Source organism: Centruroides vittatus, unplaced genomic scaffold, assembly GCF_030686945.1.
Source record: "Centruroides vittatus isolate TY-2023 unplaced genomic scaffold, ASM3068694v2 contig_1048, whole genome shotgun sequence".
Taxonomy (NCBI): Eukaryota; Metazoa; Arthropoda; class Arachnida; order Scorpiones; family Buthidae; genus Centruroides; species Centruroides vittatus.
In genome coordinates, this window is record NW_027120676.1 from 430,377 (window position 1) to 454,393 (window position 24,017).

Here is a 24,017-nt window from a genome sequence, read left to right on the forward strand (position 1 = left end):
GCCAACATAAGGATGTTTATATACAGCAAAACAATACAATTTCAATGACGTAATTTTATAACAAGGGCTGCATTCTTTATACGGTATTTGGTAAGTGAATATAATAAAAGAATTAAGATATATTAAAACAGTAATCAGAAATATCTAGGACCTGAGAGAAGTGGGGTGAGCTCGAGCCAGTCATAAATGAACTTAATTTCTTCATATGTACAATAATAACGTGGTTATATTTAAAGAACAATCACACCAAAGGTGTGATTGTTCTTTAAATATTGATTGTTCTTGTTGTAATGATTGTTCTTTAAATGTAACCACGTTGTTATTGTACATATGAAGAAGTAAACTATAGGACGAAAAGCTTTATCAAACGAACTTCTTATATCACTTTCATACCATGTCTTACATGGAACTGCTTGTAAAATTGTCTTTTATGTCCTTTCTAAATGATTCTGTTAATTCTATCTATCTGTATCTACATAATCTTTCTTTGTGGCCTACTTATCGGGCTGCAATTTGAAAACATTGTATACCTATGAATTCCCACTGTCGTCCGTCTTTCTATCTTTCCTGAATCTCGAGAACGGGGTGAGGTAGATGAAAGATGAGCCCAGATAGGAAAACCGTAGGGGTGGGAGGCTCCGATTAACTACAGACGAACGTCAGATTTGCATCGAAAGTAATATTGTTTCAATTCGAAAATTTTCTCCCGAAAGTTGTTAGATGACCAGCACACTTTATTGTTAATAAAAAAGTATGATGTACAGGGACAAACCACTACTAATTTGAAGCAGAGGACATATACTTTACATTAAATAAATTAAAAATATGATTAAAAATTGCAGCCTGGCATTGTGACCATGTCACAATAAATAATTGTTCATATAACTTCTTTTTACAGCAGCGCCCGAGTGGATAAAACCACCGAACGCTGCAGGTTCGCTCCGCTGCATGGAATTACCAGAGTTTTCTTCATGTGTGTTACACACGTGAAGAAAACTCTAGTAACCACGCGAGGCTTAGAGACTAGTTTCCCATAGAAAGCCCTCTCGGGAGGCATCATCCTTGACTTTATTCGGTTTTTATTGATTTTTTTTAAAGGTATCACCTTTAAAAATTTATATTGATTTTATTCATACGTCTTTGTGGCTTTGGAGAGGCAGTAGGACTTCACACTTGTGACTGGCACGAGTTTCACATTGCCACTCCTATCTCTATCAATATATACTATAATTACAACCTTCTGCGTATACATTATGCAATATTGGTATTACAAAACTTTTCATTTTAATACCGGTTTATTTTCCTCGTGTAACCGGTTTTATTATTTTGAAAATAGAAAGGTCTTTAATAAATTGATGATGATCTCGGAATCTGGCCAAATCGATTTTAATTTTAATTTTTTGTTTATAAAAGTATTCTACTCGAGCTGCAATCGAACTCGGACTCCCTTAATGAAACCTTAATTAGTTTTCACTTTTTATTCGGGGACATTTTTCTTTTACGTACAGAAAATATGAAAAAAACATATTAATTCTTCAAAAATCTTTTAAATGTGAACCCATTTAATTATTTTAAATTTATTTAAAGAAACATACCAAATGCTTTATATTAATTTAATTGTCTCTTTCATTTAGTTAACTAATTAACAATATATAATTTTTTTTATGTTTTATACATTTATAACGATGTGCTAACACTAAGCAAGATAGTATTAATTTATATATACCTTGCACTCATGTTCAAGTAAAGATCGAGGAAGATGAGTACGGTCATTTGGAGCACATAGAAACTCCAAATGGTTCTACTGAGTTCTACATGCAGATCACATATAAACTCAAAATAGATCGCCAAGGAAGATGCCTTTATGAGAATCCCCCTTGGCAGATCGCCCATGTGTTGCGTTGTCTCATACCATCAAACCAAACCAATCAATTTATTCCCACCTTTTACAAGTTGTTAGTAATTACACTAAATTATCACTTTATTCACTCAATTAATATTGGTAATATTTAATGTTTTTTTAATTTTATGTGATGCATTGTATTTAAGCATTACACACTACTAATTTAATGTAATTAAACGATAACAATAATGCAATTAAATTTAAATAAGACGTAAAAAGTATTGATTAGTACTTGAGCCGAAAAGAACTGCACTAATTGATGTATTCATTATTGTGATTCGTGTTGAATATTTACTTGTTTCCTCTTACAAAATAAAAACAAAGTATAAGATACGATCTTAAGAAATTATATTAATAAAAACCTCCACAGACTATTGATTGAAAACATTACTGAACTTATTAGTTGTTAATTGTCAGCATACTGTGAAGAGCATACTGGCAATTAACAAGTAAGAAGTTAAGAGTGTGATGATAAAACCTATTGACACTGTTTAAACTTTATTATATTTTTATAATACATACGTTTATTATACGTATATTGTACAATAGACACAGTTAAATATATTGTACAGGGGATTCTGAAGTCTTAGACACAGCTTTAGATATCATATTTTAGCATAGATATTTTATAGCAGAGCACAATATATGTTTAATATACATAAGAACATACGAAATAGACTTTATACTTAGACATAAGACACAAAATATTCTGCATCTAAATACAACAATTATTCCGTGCTGTTCATTCACATCAATACATTTATCAGCTCTTTAAGTACTTTTCAGGTCTTTTGCACAAATTTTTTACAGACATTATACAGATATAGAGGGAAAATATTAGTAATGAGTAGTGAGATAAGAAGGGGAGACTCAATTATGGCCAGGTATGCTCATGTGTTAGTGCAGTCGTGCTTATCTCCATACATTTATTATGATTTTCCATAGTTCTAGCCTTTCACTATGTTAAGATTTGAAATCTAAATAATCAAAAATTAATAATACGAAAGAAAGCTCAGTTATCTTTAATACTTTCTTCTTATATATATACTGTATTCCAAGGGTATTAACATCAGAAAAATTTTTTCTTTTTTTAATCACCCTCCCCAATATCGGTAGTCATCGGAAGTCAAGATACCATTCCTTCTAATTATGTCATCAAGTCAGAACTTTAAACCATTCTCAAACATAGAGGAATTATTTTCAGCCAATTCTGTGATGACTGGGGAGAAAAGATAAACGACGGGTGTGCGATGTTATGTAATTAAACACTCACCCTCACTCTCTCACCGGGAAAATTATGAATTTTTATCATAAAAATTTATAATTTTCCCAACATTTATAACCTTCTATCAATATAAATTAAAATTATACAATTTAATGAGTATATAAATATATAATTATATATTATTTACATAATAATGTACCATATTATTTTGTACTTTGTGTTGAAAAAATTAGTATTAGTTAACTTTATTTGTAATTTATTAAATTTATTTAATTTATTGAAATATTATTAATTTTAACAAATAATATTTGATGTAATTAAACATTCGAATAATGGTGGTTAAAACTATTCAAAATTTTAAATGTAGTTTATTGAAACCTCTCTAAGAGACCACTCCTAATAAAGATCACTTTTGTTGGGAACTGTTAGTAGTTTCAAAGTAGGGGTTTTACTGTTTCTAAATAAAAATAATAAAAATATATTAACTTTTAAGTAATTAAAATAATTAAAATAAATATAAAATTAATGTTTTAAAGTAAAGAAAGTATAATTTATTAAGAAAAACCACCACTTATAAAGGAAAACAACATCTGGTATAATTAAATGTTTTAGAGTGAGGTTGATTAGAATAATTTAAACCTTTTATTTTATTATTAATTTTTTAGTATTCATAAAAATTGAAATAAATATAAAAGAATATTTTTCAAGTAAATTTTTAAAGATAAGTGTTTCTTATTAAGAAAAAACCTGAAGAACAAATGAATTAACCATGCACAAATTGAAGGTTACACGTTGGCTTATGTAAATGGAAATTTTTCTGTCCAGTGAGTCCAGTTAAAGGATTCTTATTATTCGCTTTTACAACACGTAATGCTTCAACAATCAGGTTATCGGTCATTCATTTAATACTTTAATCGAAATAAATCCGAAACGAATAGCTTCCATGTATTCAACTGAATGAATTCTTTGCGTGTCGATGGTTAACATCAAAGAAGTCGAGCAATTCTATTCCATATCAAGTGAATTTTATACTTTTAAATACATGAAAAGCTGGTTTTTAAGTAGTTTGCATACGTGATTCGTTGTTTAAATCGATTCTGTGCTTTCTAACGATTATTAAATAAAGTACAGTGGGCATTCCAAGATGAAGTTCCCATTATCTTCAGTAGATCACTAGTTACAGTCTAGAAGTATCATTGCACTCTATAGTCGTTATTAATGATGATGTTCCCACCACGGGCTCAACACCTGAGGTCAAAGGTGAGGTGAGCCAATGCGTTGAGCATTCGACCGTATCAGACGACTTCCTGTGTGACTACGAAGGAAAGAGTAGTGCATGCTCCAACAATTTCCTTTCTTCTGTCTCGGGTCCCTATTTGATAAAGGATTCGATAATAGAGACAAACAGGATAGTGGCTTCGTCGTAACTTGTTTTGATGGTTTTACGGTTAGTTTACCGTTCGTTGTACGGATTTTCTTCAACAAAACAAGGAGAAAAAAGGAAAGAAAATAAACAACGTAGTTTATCGACTTCTCTCTCTTAAGTAGGGAACGTTCCTTAGTTAAAGTATTAAAACTTGGGGATATTCATTTAAAAATGGGTCGTTTTGTTAGTTAATTATTTAGAGGAAAACTGAAAAATCGCAATTATCGTTTCATTAAAGGATGTTTTATTTCTAAAACGTTCGAAACTACATTATTTTTATGGTTTATTCTTTTGATTTTACATTATATTTGGTGTAATTTGGGTTTATCGAACTCGACGATAGTATAGCGCTATTGATCTGTGCTATTCATTAAATAAAAGTGTTTACAAGTTTAAGGGGCCCCAATTTGAAATAATTGCACTTATAAATATTAAAAGGAACATTTTATAGGTTTCTAAATTGATGTTTAGCATTCAAAAGTTTTATCTCGCTATGTACTGTACTCATTATATTATTTCTCAACCATTTATAAATCTAAAATAGAGGGGGATCAGATGGCTTATTTTAGCTCGGACAGTAGACTTAGAGAAACTCTAAAATTTAGTCGTTTATATTAAAGAAAATCATAATAAATAATTAATATCAAAAGAAATTTTGATTTAAAAAGTGTTTTTGTATGTTTTATCCAATTAGTTTTTATATCTTTACGACTTTCGGAAAGGGGTGGGCCTTAGCGCTTACATTTGTAACTGGTCAGGACCCTGTTTCACCCCTATCAAGGCCCTGATCTCATTTGCATTAAAATTTAGTTTTAAAGTTCTTTAGAATTACTTGCGCAAAAAGAAATAAGTAAATATTAAACACACAACTGAAAAAATAAATATGTGAAATAAATTTTGTAATTAATACAAGGTTATGCTTCATATACCAAGCTAAAAGGAATAAGAAAAATATGACTAAGTGTAATTAGAATAATTTACATTTATCAAATTTTTTCAATTATTCAGTTAAATCTCCGCTAGCCCTCTTCCCTACAGCTGATATCCTGTAGCTAGTTAAGACTCAAGCGACTGAGCCTGGTTGAGCTGTGCCTGATCATTGAAATCTTACGCGTGTATATTATATAGAAATTAATTACCGAGGCTACAATTGTTTTACAATATTTATTTTATATTTCAAGTAGTAACGAACTTGTTAGGTATATTTGTAATTACATTTCACAACATCTGGTAATTCGACTTTCGTGAACATTCAACTAGATTAGAAAAGAATAGCGAGAACTAGATAATACCTTAAAAGAATGGCAAATAACATAAAAAGCTGAATCTTTCTAGGTTTTTAGATTGTTCTACACCTTTTTTATAGAAAAGTAACTGAATACATAGCCTATATATATAAATAAATCCATATAATTTTTCTATTGATAAGGTGAAATGTAGCATATCAATTGAGGAAGGCAATTTTTTCATTAAATTACCATTTAATTCAATGCTAATTTCAAAATCTACCTTTTCTAGCAGCTGTAAACAGTATTTTGTTTTCTTTTTAAGCTCGATATGAATATAGTTATTGTGTATTGTATATAGCTTTTCCTATTTTTATTTTTTATTTTATTTTTTTAAGGCATATGAATGTATGAACGAAGTTTCTCACGCACGAAATGTTGAAAACTATAAAATTATACACTCTTCGATTAGAAACGGTTGAATTGAAGGATGAAAATCATAGGAAACAGCTGTCAGCGATTATTATTTAAATTTATTGTGTTTATCCATGTCAAGAGTGAGGCAAAAATCCGTTAAGCATTCTTCTGTTACTCCTCAATCGCACGCAAATTATGTTGAAATTATTTCGCATTTTAAAGTAGAAAAAATTACGTTTGAATATATATAATATGAATTATAATATTTTAAAATTGTTTTAAGCTAGTAAGTATATCAGAAAAAAAATTTTAATTAAGAAATGCTGCTACATTTTTAACCGTTAGGTACCATTTTATCAATAAGTCACAAAGATTTTGGTGCTTCCATATACTGTGTACGTAATTCAAAATATAAACAATAATAAAACACAATATAAACTTTTATTTTTTGAAATGAATGACGCCAGCAAACACTTTAATTTTTTTCATTTATTGTGGGGGGTTCCTTTTTGTGAATCATAGTTCACCATTTACAGTTTTGCACAATATGGTCCATGGTAAATCAGACAATGAAAAATTTCTTTGATGTCTCCTTTTATTAATTCCCTAAGCACATGTTTATTTTATTTAATGGTTAATCCAGCAGTTATTTTACGTAAGAGTTATTTGAATTTATAGGCTACACAGATACCATAATACTACATTATGGTATTTATTATGGTTAATAATCACCAATAACAAATTGTGGTTCTATAAGGGATCATTTATGTAGCTCAAAATCTACTTAGTATTTGGTCTGAAATATTTTCAATTTTTTTTTTTTTTTGAAGTTGATAATTTCTTATTTTATGAGATTCCCAATGAAACCACATGTACAGTAAAACCTGTCAAAAACGTAACCTGAATAAAATGGAAACCTGCATAAACAGGAAAAAATATTCTGTACCGTGCGATTCCAGTTTACGCAGGTTTTACTGTACATATAAAGTAAATATACAGTATTTCTATTATATTCTGTTTTCTATTACAGTATGACACATTCTGTATTTGCAATGCATCACGTTTTCTATTTAATGTTATGATTTTAATCAATTTTTCCATGTACTGTACAGTCGAACCTCTAGTAACGTTCACCTTTAACGGCGGCTTTTTTAGAGAAAGTTTCTTTTAGAAATGCGTACAAAATAACCGGTCGCCGAACAACCGCCGTTACTTGACAGTGGCCGTTGTTCAGAGGTTTGACTTTATATTAATTTCAGTACACAGTATCCGTTTAAAACAGGAATTGATGTAATTTGTCATACAAAAATATTAGTTAGCATTTATTTCTTCACATGAAAAGTTAATTAAATATATTTAATTAACTTTTCATGTGAAGAAACTATAATATATTAAAAAAAATATATTAAAAATCATTAAATATATTTAAAAAATCATACTAAGACCATAAAATATAAAAATTAACATTAGCAATCCAAGAGAGGAATATATATATATATATATTTTTCCCCCCTCTCTTGGATTGTATTTTTTTTAAAAATAATTATTTCAATGCTCGTTTTAAAATATATAAATAAAACTTTCGTATTTAATGAAGGTAAAAATAATTTTCTCATCATTTGTAGGCAGAGAGATTTTAATGATGATACTTAGTAACAGTTCATTGATATGTAAAAAAGTTTACATAACCGGAACTTCTTTCAGGAAACCATTTACAAGGATATATATTTCCTCTCGATAAGATCACTTAGATTTCCTTTAGATTATATTTTATATATATAATATATTTAATAATTTTTAATTCAGAATAATTATAATTTTTAAATAACCATACAATTCATCAAACTAGAAAATTTATCTTAAAGATTTTCCACATAATATAATTAATTAAAAATAATAAAATATTATTTTTTATTTATTTATTTAATTCGAAGTATCTGAATTTTATTTTTATTATTTTAATATAGTTTTAATTGATCTGTATTACGTTGAAATGCGAAAAAATTATGTTTTTATAATTTAATTAATAATTCAGTTGTCATAATACACATTGCATAGTATAGAAACATTAAATTTTAATCACAACACTGAAAGAAATAATAATAAATACATGACACATAGTGAAGAACCTTTTGAGCATAGGTACTGTACATCATATACACCATCAGCATACAAACATAAAACAATTGTTTTTAGTATGATACGCATTCAATTTGTTCTAGCACAGCACTTAGCACTGTTTGTTCGAAGTGCTGTGCACATTTACTTTATTATAATAATAATAATGTAATAAAAATGCTTTTAATACATTGTTTATCTTAAAATATGATTTAACGTACACAAAAGTTAACATGAAAAGCTTCCATTTAAATTAAATTGGTGAAAATTATATTATAAAAAATAAAATCTTATAATAATCATCAGAAATCATTTATTTTGTAGGTTATATATATATATATATATAGCCTATATATATCATATTTATCTGTCATTCTTTAAGTTTGCAATTCTAGGATAAGTTGTCTATTATAGTGAAGTTAATAGAGGTTTATTATTAAAAATAGCTACATAGATATATGTTAAGCTATATATAAATTATTTATAAAATAACAGAATGTATTATAAACAATGAACATTTTATTTAAGAGTAGCGCATAGATAGAATATGGATAAAAATAAATCTTTATCTATTTTTTTCTATTATACAGCCTATATTTTGAAAACTAGAAATGCTTAAATTTATGACAAATATTCCTTATAAACAAACTTTTCCTTATGAGAATACGCGCCCAAATGACCTCTCCCCATAAGAATATTTCCCAAAAACAACTTCATCTTATGAGAATACACCCCGAAAACAAACCTTTCCCTAGAGACTTCCTATTTTTATTCTTATACTGATTTCTCTTCGTCATTTCAATTATCAAAATAAATTTTATAATACTTTAAGTATCTCGGTGTAGCTCCGCACTCGATTTAGTGTCAGTTTCAAAGGTGGATAAATAGTGGTGCTAAATCGAAGTTTGAATGTATAAGTATTACGTTTATGTTAATTGTATACACATATGCTTGCAATTAACCTCCGATAACGTCTCCATCGTTTATTTTTCACGAACAAACCAGTACTGTTTTCACTTATTTTTCATAACAAAGCAGTGCCATTTTTACTTATTGTTCACGAATAAACCACTAGTATCAATTTCTTCACTAGTTCTATACACACTGTACGCATCTTATAGTCATACCATCTTAATCTTGCCTCTTAAATTTTATTTACTTTTTGTATTCTTTACCTGACTTGTACTTATATTTCGAGAATAAAATGGAACCTTTAAAAATATTTTTTAAATTTTAAATGAAATTATTAGTGAAATAACAGTATTTTCAATAGATTTAGCAAGTGGATAACTCCATGGTATCTACTCTTCTCCTTCAAGGATATGCTCCTATTTACTGTGAAGGTTATGTCGTTTGAGATTTACAAGAAACTGGTCAGCAATTATCATTAGTCATTATAGTAGATATTATAGTCGTTATTATGCGTATACGCAAGTAATTTGAGCTTCAGATAAAGTATTTACAATAGCCATTGTAAATATCTCCAACTTCTACAGGATAGGATTTATACATCAGTTAAACAAGACACACATTAAGAGTTTACGTCTAATGTTTAAAAATTTATTATTATTTGGTGTAAAGCATAGAGCTATAGCAAGTCTCAATCCGGCACTGACTTCATATTCTTCATAGTCATCACGTTACAACACAACCATTAGTCATGAGTACTCAACGGTGAGATATCATTACGGGGTGGGTGGGGCCATCCCTAAAACTTAATAATTAAAAAAAACATACAATCATTTTATTTGTTTAATGTCATATTTAAATTGTCTTTCATATTTGTATACTTTACAGTAAATTTTTATGCCATTTTTTTCTAGTTCTGAATAGAAAAAAAAACGACCTAAAAATGCAAGAATAGAATATATTTGAAATATTTGAATATACAAGAAAACGATTTAGAATAAAAATCTGGTTATACAGGTTAACCTGTGACGTTATGCAGGTCATGACATAAGATCATACGGACTATTTTGATATAGGACATTATATAGCAGAGAATTACAAAGTTTGGATACAGAATAAGTCACATTTTCCTATCGAACAACAACGTTGTGATCGTTTATTTTTTTTATCTCCGGTTGATAATTCAATGACCTAGTCCATTTAAACAACTTGTAGCCTACTCTATGCTCTTTCCTTTATCAATCAGTGATATAGGTCAGTCGAATTTATCTTCTAAACTAGTCTTTAGGTTTTTATACGACATTTGTTCTTTAAATAAAAGTAATTGAAAAAACTAAAAACAAAAAGATGGAAACGTTCTTACTGGAAATTCGGAGTATTCTTTATCTGTTTTCAAACCTAACAATTGTTATCAGATTGGTTCGGGAAATATTAAGAGGTGGGGCCATATCACCCGAACTAATGGTCCGGTTTTCCTGAAACCTTCTAGAAACATTTTACCCTAATACGCAAACTTCCCTGCAAAATTTCAAAAGTTTTTGACAAAAGACACTGGGATTATTAAGCTTCAAAGTGGATAAACAAAATCGTGCCCTCATACACGTTAACATCCATACATACAGGGAAGAAATTCCCAACATTTTATATTAATTTTATAAAAATAATCAAGTTAAATTTTTGAAAATTACTACACTATAAAGAAAATTTCATATTTTGTTTATGATCTTAATTAATTCCAGATATTTATAAGTCTGTCACGATTTACATCTTCTACTTGTAGAGGGGGAAAAATTCGTTTAATGGTATTTTTTTTTCTATATTTTATAAATTCAAAAGAATCATTTTCACAATTTATATTAAAAATACAAAATATTTTTCTGTCTAAATAAAATAATTATCAGTTCTTCGATTATTTTCGTTTATTCAATGATTAGTCGAAAGTAATTGAATTACACTACGATTCAGGGTCGAATGAAATGAAATGGGGCTTGAACAATCTCAATTGTGCAACCCATTCCTTTCCAGAAGCCATTAAATTATGTGAATATATCAATAAAGCAAATGAAAAACAGGTTTATACCGCTTTATCAAAAGATTTCTTAATTTATATTCCTCGTATATCATGATTTTATATAAGACTAAATTTTAGGGCTTCTCTGTGTCTAGGAACAGACCAACTAGACTTTTAGCCCGTTTCTAAAAATACAAACTTTGGAAACAGACCAATATAGAGTCAAGTTTGCATTTTTGAGGATATAGGTGTGGATTAACTACCACCCGGCCCCTAAGCTGAGATTTAGTAAGGGTCTCCTGACCTTTTCCCCTTTTTATTCTTTTTGAATAGGATAAAGTTGCATTAAGTTGCGTAAAGAAAAACGTCAATTGTTGTAATAACATCAATTAAACCATTTTTTTCTTAGCACTCCGGGGGCCCCTCTCTTCCGGGCCCCTAGGCTTAAGTCTACTTAGACTAATGGTTAATCCGCCAGTGAATAGGGAGAATGTGTTTTCGATGAGGATAGGGATGAATAACTTAGTGCATTTTATGTACAAATATAGGACCTCATCTAAAATGTAAAATTCGTCATATAGGGTCATCACAAACTTTGTGAAACAGATCCTTACAGGTCTGCTTGTTTTAAAAATTGCCCATTAAGATCCTATTTCTCGGTTTGCATTTTTTGAAGGTTTAACCTATTTTACCCTAAAGGTATTTTTTAAATAAATTCCTTTTAAAAAAGAAGAGAAGTTAAACCGTTTGAAAAACTATTAAATTAATAATTTTAATTTTTATTTGCGTGAGGATTGTAAATAAAAATAAAATAACAGACAATTCTTAAGAATTATTTAAACAATTAAGCAATACTTAATTATATTTTGTATTATAAATGCAATTATATATACTGTATAATAATGTATATTCAGGATTTGTAAATATTCTATGAGATATACAATTCCTGTATTGATTTAATATTAAAAATGAATTTTATGTAATATTAAATGGTAGAATATTAAAAGAATTAAGTTTAAATAAAAATATGAATTAAAAGAAAAACAGCAAAAAATGATAAGGATAATAGGAAAAATAAACTAAGTAATAGATTATAATAGTTTAAACACAGCAGTGATGAAATCGATGTGATATACACACTAGAAGTACTTTCTTGTGTTTTTTAATTGCATTTGTTCTGGACTGGTAACTTCTCAATAATGTTCATTTCTCTCTATCTTGTGCTTTCATCTTCGTTTCCTGGTACTTGCCAGTGACCGAGTGGATAAAACCACTAAATTCCGGATTTTCTTCACTTGTCTAATATTTAAACAACGTCACTTTCTAATAGAAGTCGCTCCCAAGAGACTCCCGCTTGGCAGATTGCCCGTGTTCCGTTGCTTTAGTCCATCAAGCCAATCTATTTCCTGTATGATTTGATACTATACTTTCATCTGTTCGATATGCTTTTTTAAGTCTTTTGGTCTTGTCCAGAACTCTTCCTTCTAGTATTGTATTCCTAGTAGTTGTATTATCTATCTACATCTATCCATCTATTTGAATTGAAGATGCTATATTTTTAATATGAGATGAAATTTATTATTAGGTTAATTGGATTTCTTATGAAGAGAAGAAATATGATGGCACTCTAAAATAAATGTGATATAAAATTTATATTTTCATATAAAAGGAATGGATCAGTCAAAAATTCTTCTTATTTTTATAGGGATGGAATATACTGGAGTCTAATTTAGTTATGTTCATTCACAGATGGTTCTGATAATTATTTTCCAGACCATTGAATGGATGACAGGAGGGGAACTATAGTGTTTGATGTGTTTGTCGGCCATTATAAATCAGTTGAACATCTTTTACTTGTTTTACAAACTAATTTTTACAGATAAAGGTGACAAGTGATCATGATAAACAGTGATCTACTTTGATAATTTTTTTTAAATTAAAACATTATTAGTGTGTTATTTCCACTTTCGATTAAATTACATTATATTGATCTAATTTATAAAATTTACAAATAAATTATAACCTTACATTTCGAACATAAACTGTATAAAATATAGGAATAAATATCATATCGTTACTAAACTCACTCATAATGAATAAGATTGATCTGTCGTGTAGTCCATACTACTACATAATATCAGTGGCTTGTTATCCTATGGACAAAAAAAACAATTGCTTGGGGACCCACCAAAAAGAGACCCCAAATCAATCTTTTATAAGAAAATATTTCTCCAAAAGTTCCCTCGAAGAAAATTGTCTGAAGTAAACACTGTACACGGGGCCTTCTAATTGAAATTTACCTTGTTCTCATGAAGCTGTAACGCACCATTGCATAGCATCAGAGCTTCGTGATATTGTTTTTCATTTGATTGTGTCCATTAATCGTTATACTGTTAGGATTTAGGATTGTGTAAAAATGGAATATATTAGAAAAGTGATGTATAAAACTTGTTATTTCAAATATATAGTATCAGTGTAAAATTCTACATGCTAGCTATCACGTTGAAACAAAACTTTTTCATCTGTTTAATTTATAATTATTAGTTATATTTGAGAAGTCTGCTATTGATTTTCATTTAGGAAAACATTTAGTTTTTGCTATTCAAAGCCAAATTGCACTCAATAGGAGAGTAAGAATGAGGAAAAGAGTAGAAGGCGTTCAAGGACAGAGACCTTGGGGAACAACTCAAACGAAAGGAAACTCCAGTTAAACAGGTTAACTAATGAAATCGCTGTTGATGCCAAATATAAATTATTCACACTAAAGTTATTTTCCATAAAAGAGATTATTGTATAAATGAAAGGCAGGAAACGAGTTTTTGCCGGAAGATAACTTTAACAAGCTTGCATTTGAAAATTTGTGATGCCGGAAGGAATAGATGTATGTATGTATATATATATATATGACATTTAATCATTAGTACGAAGGACGTTTCTTTAATTAAATGTGTTATATAGAGAAGTATACGGTAATGTTGCTAACGTAGACATTCTGAAGATCACTTCTGATTAATTTTTATCTTTAATTATGATATTGTAACATGTATACACAGTGAAAGCCACATCAATAGTTTTATTTAATTTTGTTCTTACGTAAAAAACTTTTCAATGAGATTTCCTTAAGGTTTTCTCACGGTTACCGTCGTTAAAATATAATAGTCCATCCACTATTTATTCTAACTGCCATCAAATCTTCATATAAAGTCAGCCGGAAATTCAGTTAAAACCGTGCAAGCAATTCAGTACTTTTTGCAAAGATTTGTAAATAATAAAGTTTATGAACAAGATAGTAATTTAGTCTTTTATAATTATGTAGTGATTTAAATATTTAATAATTGTTTCAATATGTTGTAAAGGACTTTCCTTCCTACAGGTATGGATTATTAAAAAAAAAGAATAGTTGTTAAAATATTTTAAGTATTAATTTAGAAAAAATAATTTTAAGAAACTTAAATTTGTATTTAAATAACTTCGTCTTGTATAATTTTTCCCCATATTTTACCTTAAAAAATGTGATATTGTGTTAGATAACTTTAATATATTCACATCACAGCCTCTGATGAAACGAAATCTGTAGATATGAACCATCATTTTCTTACGGAACAGAATAGAAACGGAGCGGAAAGTAATCACGTAGATGATTTTACGAGTCTGCAGATTTATCGATACCGGGCAAACTGTCAAAAACCTGTCGGTATTCACATTAAAATATTAACAGTGAATATCGACACGTTCTTGAGAATTTACCTGATAAATCTGCGAACGAGCTAAAATCATCCAAGTGATTCTTTTCCGTTCCGTTTCCATTCTATTTCGTAAGCAGATCTGCATATCATATTAACTCAGAGTATATATTTGTCTATATGTCCCTTTATATTCAACATCACAATCTTAAAACACAAATTAAAGATACGAAACGTAATAGAAGATATTCACGTGAATAATATCAGCTCAGCTCATAGATTTTTATGTAATTTGAGAAATATAAACATAAATTCTGTATACTTCATGAATATTTCATTGATTCAGTTATTCAGTTATATATATATATATAGCTATATATATTTTTTCATGACTTCGTAGATTGCAATGACTCAAAAAGTTTAAAATTTTCTTTGTATTTCTCTGAAATTTATCTCATTTTACATTCCAAATTACTTTTATGTACTCAAAATTAACGTTAGTTTGTAAATTAGTTCGTAATGACGGGTGTATGGATGGCTCCTAATAAAGGAGCCATTCATACGCCCGTCATTACGAACTAATTTACAAACTAAGACTATACGCTTCTAATAAAAATGGGTGCCCACCTTTATGCCTTTTTTTAAATGATTCCTCTAACGGGAGCCATTGATCTTAAAGACGGGCTCCGGTCTTTAAGATAATAGCGAAACTTTCATTGTTTTCTATAGTGATATTAAGTATCTCAATGAGAATATAACTAGTTTAATATTCACAATTTAGTTATCATATGAATTTCCTTTACGTGATGGATGAATCATTATGTTTAAAATAACGCTTAACATTTATAGATGGGAATTAGGTCTTCTCTTTATTTAAGAACTAAGAAAAAAGGAAATTATTTCGTAGTTTGAAACTATCTAAGTTGCCATTTTACCTATAATAAAGCATCATAATCAACAACGTTCCGCTTCGAACGTACTACGAACCCGGAAATTTTTAATACATCTTTCTGTCTACTGTATTGAGCTATTATAATAAGTATTTTAGTTTTAGAAATTGTTTGGTAAATCGATTGAAGTTTTATCCCTTAATTACAGGAATTAGTACAACAATATCATGAAATATCTGCAATTTAATCTTTGATGCGGAACCTGCCTAATGACTTATTCTTTTCGCTTACTAAATCGATTAGTTTTAAGAATTATGATGTTATTGTTACTTTCAGGCATAGGAGCAATAGAGGCATTTGGCCTAATCCCCGGGTGTAGAAGGGCCCTCAAAACTTAATTTCTTATGTGAAGCACGTGATAAGAAAGTACGACTTTGTGTTTAAATTGGAACATCTGGTTTGGTTTTGTGACGGATTTTTTGACATTTTCTATTGTAAACCTGTATATAAAAACGAGATTCCTTATGTTTCATACAAAGTTTAATTTTAATAAGAAATTACATGAAGTAAAACTACGATTTAACTCAGACGAGTTTTAAACTTTATATATAATTTTTTTAAATTATTCAGCGTAGTAATGATTGGTATTTTCAATTAAGGAAGTTTTAATTTAACGAAGATAACATAAATAAATTTAGTTTAATAGTTAATTTATTATTATTTCATATTTTTAATTGATAAATGTTCAATGCTAATTTAATTTCCTGAACTCTCCATATATATTATAAGTCTATAGTCGTGGGGGATGCGGACTCGAACGAGGTTCCTAATGTCTACTTGATTTGCACCATGTTTGCACCATGATGACTTCCCATAAATTATAGTGATTTAATTTGTGACGTTATAAGTCATCATAGTGCAAACTTTCATAATTTATGGGCAGCACAAGTTGAGAACTTCATTCCCATCCTTACCCATGCATTCCTAGCCTCTTATCTATGTCTTTCCTACCCTTACTCTTGCATTTTACATCTCTTATTCATCAATTCTTTACCTCTTATCCATGCATACTTCATCATGCCAGACCCTATTTGGGATTAAGCCCTGCCTGTAATGGATTATAATTATATCCGGACCAAAGTGTTGGTGCCTGCGTTAATTTAAAAACTGCTAGTGCTTAAGTTAAGAGGGCTTTACGAGTGTTGGGGGTAATATATTTATTATTTTCTATTTAACTTATTTAAAAATAAAGCGGGATACATTTTTATGAACTAATTAGTCATTTCTATGGTCTATATAATTTATTAAATAAATTTTTTAAAAAAATTGAATTTACTATAATGACTCAATGTGCATTGTAAGTAATGGTTGAATTCATTTATAAAATTCGGTCAATTTTTGCGAATTTATCGCTATTAAACTAAACAAATACTTTCTAAACTGTGTCAAAAAATGATTATTTCCAGTTTTTCGGTGAAGGTCACCTTATTTTTAAAACTTTCCAATTGTTTAATGCACTTTTCTTTTAATGTTAAATCCGTCTCTTGTACTGTGTTTATGATATTTAAGCACGGTATCATTATACGCTTAATAAAACTGGTGTTTGTATCAACATTATTTATATACATACAGGGAGGCCCAAATGTCGCTTAACCATTGTAGAGAGTAACTTGTGGCCTTGTTAAAGTATTTCTATTGCATACAGAAATTTGTTCAGAATGAATTTTTGCTTGTTCGATGCATGAATTACAAACCTTCAAATTCATATTCATAAATATAAGTTACTTGGATCACGCAAGAATAAAGTACGGTTAATTTTGAATCATAGTGCAATTTTCGAGAGTTTTCGTATAAAATTCAACAGGATTTTAAAGTTATGAAATGGAGGACTGGTCCAGACCCTTACCAACTAGGGTCTGGATAGAAATGGGTCATAAAATTTAATATTTTATATAAAAAAACACGACACTAAAGTGATGTAGACCCCCCAAAAAACAGCTTTTTTTTTCTCCTTATCGAAACAAATTTTTATTTCTATCACTTCAAAATCGTGTTTTTCACACAATCAGGTCCCAAAATTTAGTCTTTCAAACCCAGAGTCAGACCAAATAACCTCGCTGTTACCTCTCTGTCTGGGCCTGGATAAAACTAGATTTCACAGAATCATTTAAAATATAAAATTAATATTTAATTTCTAATAAAAATATCCACGTCAAAGCTAACGTTTCTTCCTCGAAATTCGATCTTAATTATTCCTCTTTACGATAGAAAATGTTGAAGTATTAATCACGTAAAGCTAAAACCAGATGTCGACCCGTATTATATACAAGTTTATGAATTATTTTGACTCCCACACCATTTTTTTTTTCCAACTCGTGGATGGCACCTTCATCACATGAAGGCCATTCAACTTCTATCCAGCAGGTGTCACGTATGAAAATTAGGCCTCCTCCTCACTGTGAGGTCACTGCTCTTGTCTCGTTGGTCATGGCTTGTGACGCATGCAACCATAAAGAATTACGTTATAAATTCTAATTTTATGTATATAAGCTTGTTAGATAAAAATGCCGTCACAATACAGTCATATATTAGAGAAATTCGGTGGAAGAAGTAATCTATTGTATATAAAATGAATGCCGCTCACGAAAATCATTTAAAAATGGAAATGTATGAATTACAAGATCCTTAATTTGAAATTAAATTTAATTAAAGTTAGATGATAAGTGTGATCAAATTTAATTAGGTTTTTTTCCATGTAATTTAATGCTTCAGTCATTAAAAATCTTTCAATTTTTAAATTAAAATCGGGTAATTTTTGCACCTGCACAAATTTTGTGGTAAATTAAAGATTGAATTATATAAATTTCCCGATTTTTAATAAAAAATTTGTTTTAATTAGCTTTGATAATAAATACGAAAAATTTTAATTGCAATTTTTCGTTTATTTAATACTGTTTTCATTGACAATTTCACCTGTTAAAGTTAAAATTGAAGTAGGAAAATGGGATTAATTTTACACACAAAATTCTTATTTTACTTGAAGAATTTGTCACTTTTTAAATATAATTTTTACTGAAGATTTCATTTTTTAAAGCTAAAATGAGAATAAAAGAAATAATTTACAGGCATACACAATGAATGATATACACAAAATTCTATTGTAGTAAACAGAATTATATAAATGAGAGTATCTTTAATGTGAAATTCACTTTAATGAGCTCGAAAGCTAAATAAAATCGAGCTTAATTACAATGTTTTCATTAGAAATTCAGTGTGTTTTAAAGTTAAAAAAACGGAGCTAAGACGTTCGTGAAATATTTAAATTACAATACTTTTCGTGCTCCATTAGGTTTTCTTTTCAGTCTGGCATGGTTTCTTTTCCCTACCCTAGTTCACATACTAGTTTTTAAAGCATTTTTCTGGGTCGTGGTTCGACATATAATGATTTGTTTGTGTTCAAACAGAAAGTCCGTGAAGTTTTCAATATGATACAGAATAAAATATCTCCACCTTTCATAAATGGACCGTGGTGTTCCGTTCTCAATGTCACAATAACAAATGATAATAAATATTAAAAAATTCTTTACAATTGCTTGTATATTTGATTTAATATTTAATAAATGATTTTATTATTTATTAAATTATGGCAGGATTATTATTGCAATAAATTCGTTGCGGATTGTTTCCAGTTGTGGGTGAAATTGAATCAGTGGCGCGTTATCCTATGGACAAAAAGGGCAATTGACTGGATTCCCCACCAACAGGGGCCTCAAATTTGGACCCCAGATATGGTCAAAATTTAAATTTGGGCCATATCTGGGAACCGTAGATTGCTAGTGTGGCTTAGGGTGCACTGGCGCAGTACTGAACTGTGCCTGGAACCATCACTGATTATAATTTAAAAATTAAAATTCTATTTATATATGCGTTATTCGTGCTTCGTGATTCGAATTTTAGAATTTTCATCAGGAAAAATTTATCTATAATTAGATTTTTTACAGTATATTTTGAAAGATTAAATCGCTAGTTTTATTTTTTAGGTTTACTTGTCTAAAAATGTTAATTTTAAAACTTAAAAATGGTAAAAACTGAAAAGATAATTTTGATATTTTTCTACCTGGAATACAAGTATTTACTTATCTTAAAATAAAATAAAATAAAATAAAATACAGTAAAATTATGCCACAAAACCAGTTATCAGTTTCGAATTCGCTATACATTTATTTTTTTAACAAATAAATAAATCAGTTGTACTAGAAAGAAAAGGTAATACAATTTTCAATTTTTACTGTTTTCTACTCTAAAATTAATATTTTACTTTCCCAAAAGGAAATTATGGCGATCGGTCAAAAAATGAACCACCAAGATTTTACCTTTTTGGATTCGGAACCTTGAAACGTCTTGGGGGGATTTTTCTGTATATATGAATGTTTATGTGTATGGGGAGCACAATTTTGTTCACCCATTTTAAAACTTAATAACTCTTGTTTCTTTTGTCGAAAATATCTGAAATTTTGCAGGGAAGTTTGTGTATTAAATCATTGGTGCTATTAAATTTTAGTGATTAAATTTGAGAGGATGGAAAGATGAGGGTTGTGTCATATCTCAAGTAGGGTCGGACTTAATGAAGATTTTACTCATTATTAGCATTTACAATTTTTTTTTTTTTTTGTATAAAACTCATCTCTACCCTCAAAATAAAGCTTTTTGCCGTTTTATAATAATTAATATTAAAAGTTTTTCAATAAAATCTCGTAACAGATGGCACCACACACAATTTTAACTCTTGTCAGATAAGTTACGCAATTCGTTGCTGGATTTCTATACAAATACATCGGGGGAAAAAATATAGTTTTAATCTTATAAATAACATCTGCAAAACTACGTTCATAAATGTAATTTTATTGGAAATAACTAAATAAATAAAATATACGATATAACGAAACCCCTGAACAACGGACACTAATAGGAACATAAAAAATGGCCGTAGTTCGGAAAAATTATATCGATACAACCCTATTCTATGACATAGAAAAGTTTTTCTTTTCTACGAAATAGTGGTCCAAGATATGTTAGTACTGTAGTTAGTATAGTGGGCCCTAGTTAAAAGTTGCTCTGTTATTCTATCGAATAGTGAGCCAAGCTACAATATAGAAGAGGCCTTCGATATTAATTAATAGGATAAGACCAAAATTACACATGTATTTTGAATAGTCTTACGTAATAAGGAAACATCACATGTGTGAACACGAGTAATAGTAGATATCACATAATGTTTTCTTAATAAAGATGGAACGAGGCCCTAACAGCATGAGGCCCTAAGTTGTATCTTGTATTTAGCATATAGGCTATGTAAATTCAGCTGTGAACGTAAAATAGAAAATTAAAATCAATAGGAAACTTTTGTAATATTTTAAATGTAAATTAATAATTTTATATACAATGTCTCAATAAAACAATAAATGTAGGTTAATAAATTGTAATGTAATCACCATTCCTTCCCTTAACAATTAGGCTACAACAATAGCAATGAAGGACGTGTTAGAAAAATACATACAGTACAATATATTAATACTGTAATTCAATGTTTGTTGGTGTACACAGATTACTGTTAAACAATCAAGTGATTATGATGTGATTTTACAATATTTTTGTTATGATTTTTCTATTCAATATGCTGAACTTATTTTTAAATAAATAATAATCAAGTTAGTAGCATAACCAAGGGTACAGGTGTCCTGGTCCCCTTACCTCTATAAATAAATAAATGAAGAAAAACTCAATCAAGGATAAAGATATGAATCTGACAAATGCATTCGTACAGTACATATGTATACACAACATTTAGGAATTTACTTTCATTCACAGTGGTACAGGAGTGAATATAGGTTTGAGTGTTCTATAAAGGCCCTACTATCGTTTCTATTTGCTTTATTGAATTAGCTTTGAGAGAGGTGACAATTAGACACAAATATGGGACCTCATCCTTATTAAAAAAGTATAAAAATTTTATGAGTAAAATTAATAAAATAAAATAAAACAGATTTTTCACCTTTCACCGGAAAAATTTTCAATTTTTATCGCTTTCATATCGATTGTTTTACACAAAGAGGCATAACTAAACTTTGAGGCCTCTTCATGTCCCGGGCCTTAACGAAGTTGTCCTGATTCTGATTTCCTTCGATAATATACAGATCCATCAATACAGCGAAATGACTGTATGGATCTGTTAATAAAAATATTATACTGTACAATCTGTACAACATCGTAAACGTAAAATATTTAAGAAAATTTAAATTTATTTTAATAAACATAAGTGAAATAATGCTTCTTATTTCAAGAAATATGAAATTAAATCTAGGAATTCTAATTATTTCACAAACTTCACGTATTTAACCTTAAGACCGCTTAATGTTAAGTGGTACACCTTGACCTCCTTTACAGCTGTCATTATGTTAATGCAAATGAAGATTTTAAATTATATTAGAAATTATAACTTTTAAAATTTTATTTTATTGATAAATGAAATAATTTATATTCTGATTATTATTTTTACTTTCAAGCTCAAATTTGTCCACAACCTGCGATACCGTTATACGCGACGGTGGCACTTTCTAATGAAAATATAACAGCAGGGACCGCTGCTACTTATACGTGCGATGATGGCTATCAATTATTCGGGTGAGTATGATATATTTAAAATTATTTTCTAATTGTTGATACAACACCTCAAAATTGATTTTTTTTTCATTTTTTCTATTTTGTGGGCCTCAAAGGGCCTTTATCGTGACCGTTATAAGTTCGGACGGGATCATAAAGGGGTGGATAACATGGGATGGAGCCAAATCGGAAATTTGGTGAATGATTGGATCAGGGCTTATAATTTTCATTACAAAATATTCTCATCTGTTAATTAGGTGAATTATTTTGTCGTTAATATCTGAAAACGACAATCTGAGATAGTTTTTCACGATTTGTCCTTGGATCATTGTTTCGAAAATTCCTGAAGGCCAAGGTCTACCTACACGTTGTGGACATCAATCTGTTCCCACCATAAGACTACACTTTAAGAATAACCCATATTCTTATTAATGAAACAACACTCCATACCGTGTCATGTATTGTAATATATCAGTTTTATGATATCAGAATCCAAAATAACAAAGTATATTAATTAGAACAGATTCTAGATTTTAATCTAATCAAGAACCTGTGGGATAAACTGGTTTGTTTGTTTGTTGGTATTCGACAACACGCCACGTGGGCGACCTGTCGAGGGGAAAGTCTACCGGGAGGACTTTATATGGGAAACTGGCCCCTACTTAGGTAAAGAAAACCCGGAAAACTCCACGTGGCCAGCCCGTTGGCGGGGCGCGAACGGCTAGTGTTTAATGGTGTTATCCATTCGGCCGGGATTAACTGGAGTCGAGTGAATGAAAGAAAAAGACAGTAATAATCTTAATAGCTTTCATAATCTCAATTTAATGATAATCATCTTTTAAATTTGTCTTTTTACAAATCTGGTTTTTATTTCTGACTCTTTCTGCCCTGTGGGTACTAAGAGGGCTTTATTTTTAAACCCATTGTGGGCTCGACCAAATCATAAGAATTATCTTCAATTTATAAAGTATAGTTATTTCAGAATTAAATATATTAAAATTGAAAAAAAAAATTTTATTAAAATTATTTTATTTTCTATAAGAGTTCTTCGAAATATTACCAGTCTAAGATAACTTGCATATCTTTCAAAGAATTCATTATTCTATAAATAGAAAAGATTCTTTTGTCTACACTTTTATAACATTTATTACCGTATTTTTCGGATAATTTGACACGATTTATTCTTAGAAAATAAATCAATAAATTGCTTTCAAAAGAAATTTTTAAAAATGTCTTTCATTTAGAATCAATGCAATAACTTGAGAATTCCAATGCTTAAGAAGAATGCATTTCAGTTGCTCTTAATTTTTTTTATAAGTGAACAATTATTCATTTGAATAAAAAATAATCTCATATTCTATTATTTTAAATAATTCAAACATTATTATTATTATTATTATTATTGTAATAAATAATTCTGATAGTTAATTTTTCTCGTAGAATCTATCAAATCATGATCATGGACAATTGCTTGAACCATGAACCATGATCATCCAATCAAAAGTGGATGTAGAAAGGACTTAGCTTATTACAACTGCTTTATTAAAAC

General features: G+C 29.1%; 1 protein-coding gene across 1 annotated transcript in view; it reads left to right on the forward strand.

Annotated features, from left to right (window-relative positions):
* Positions 1–24,017, forward strand: part of fw (furrowed) — a 56,857-nt gene that overhangs the window by 8,729 nt on the left and 24,111 nt on the right. The window contains exon 2 of the mRNA XM_067264852.1: positions 22,372–22,489. Within this exon, the coding sequence (XP_067120953.1) occupies positions 22,372–22,489 (118 nt within the window). The remainder of the gene's footprint in view (positions 1–22,371; positions 22,490–24,017) is intronic.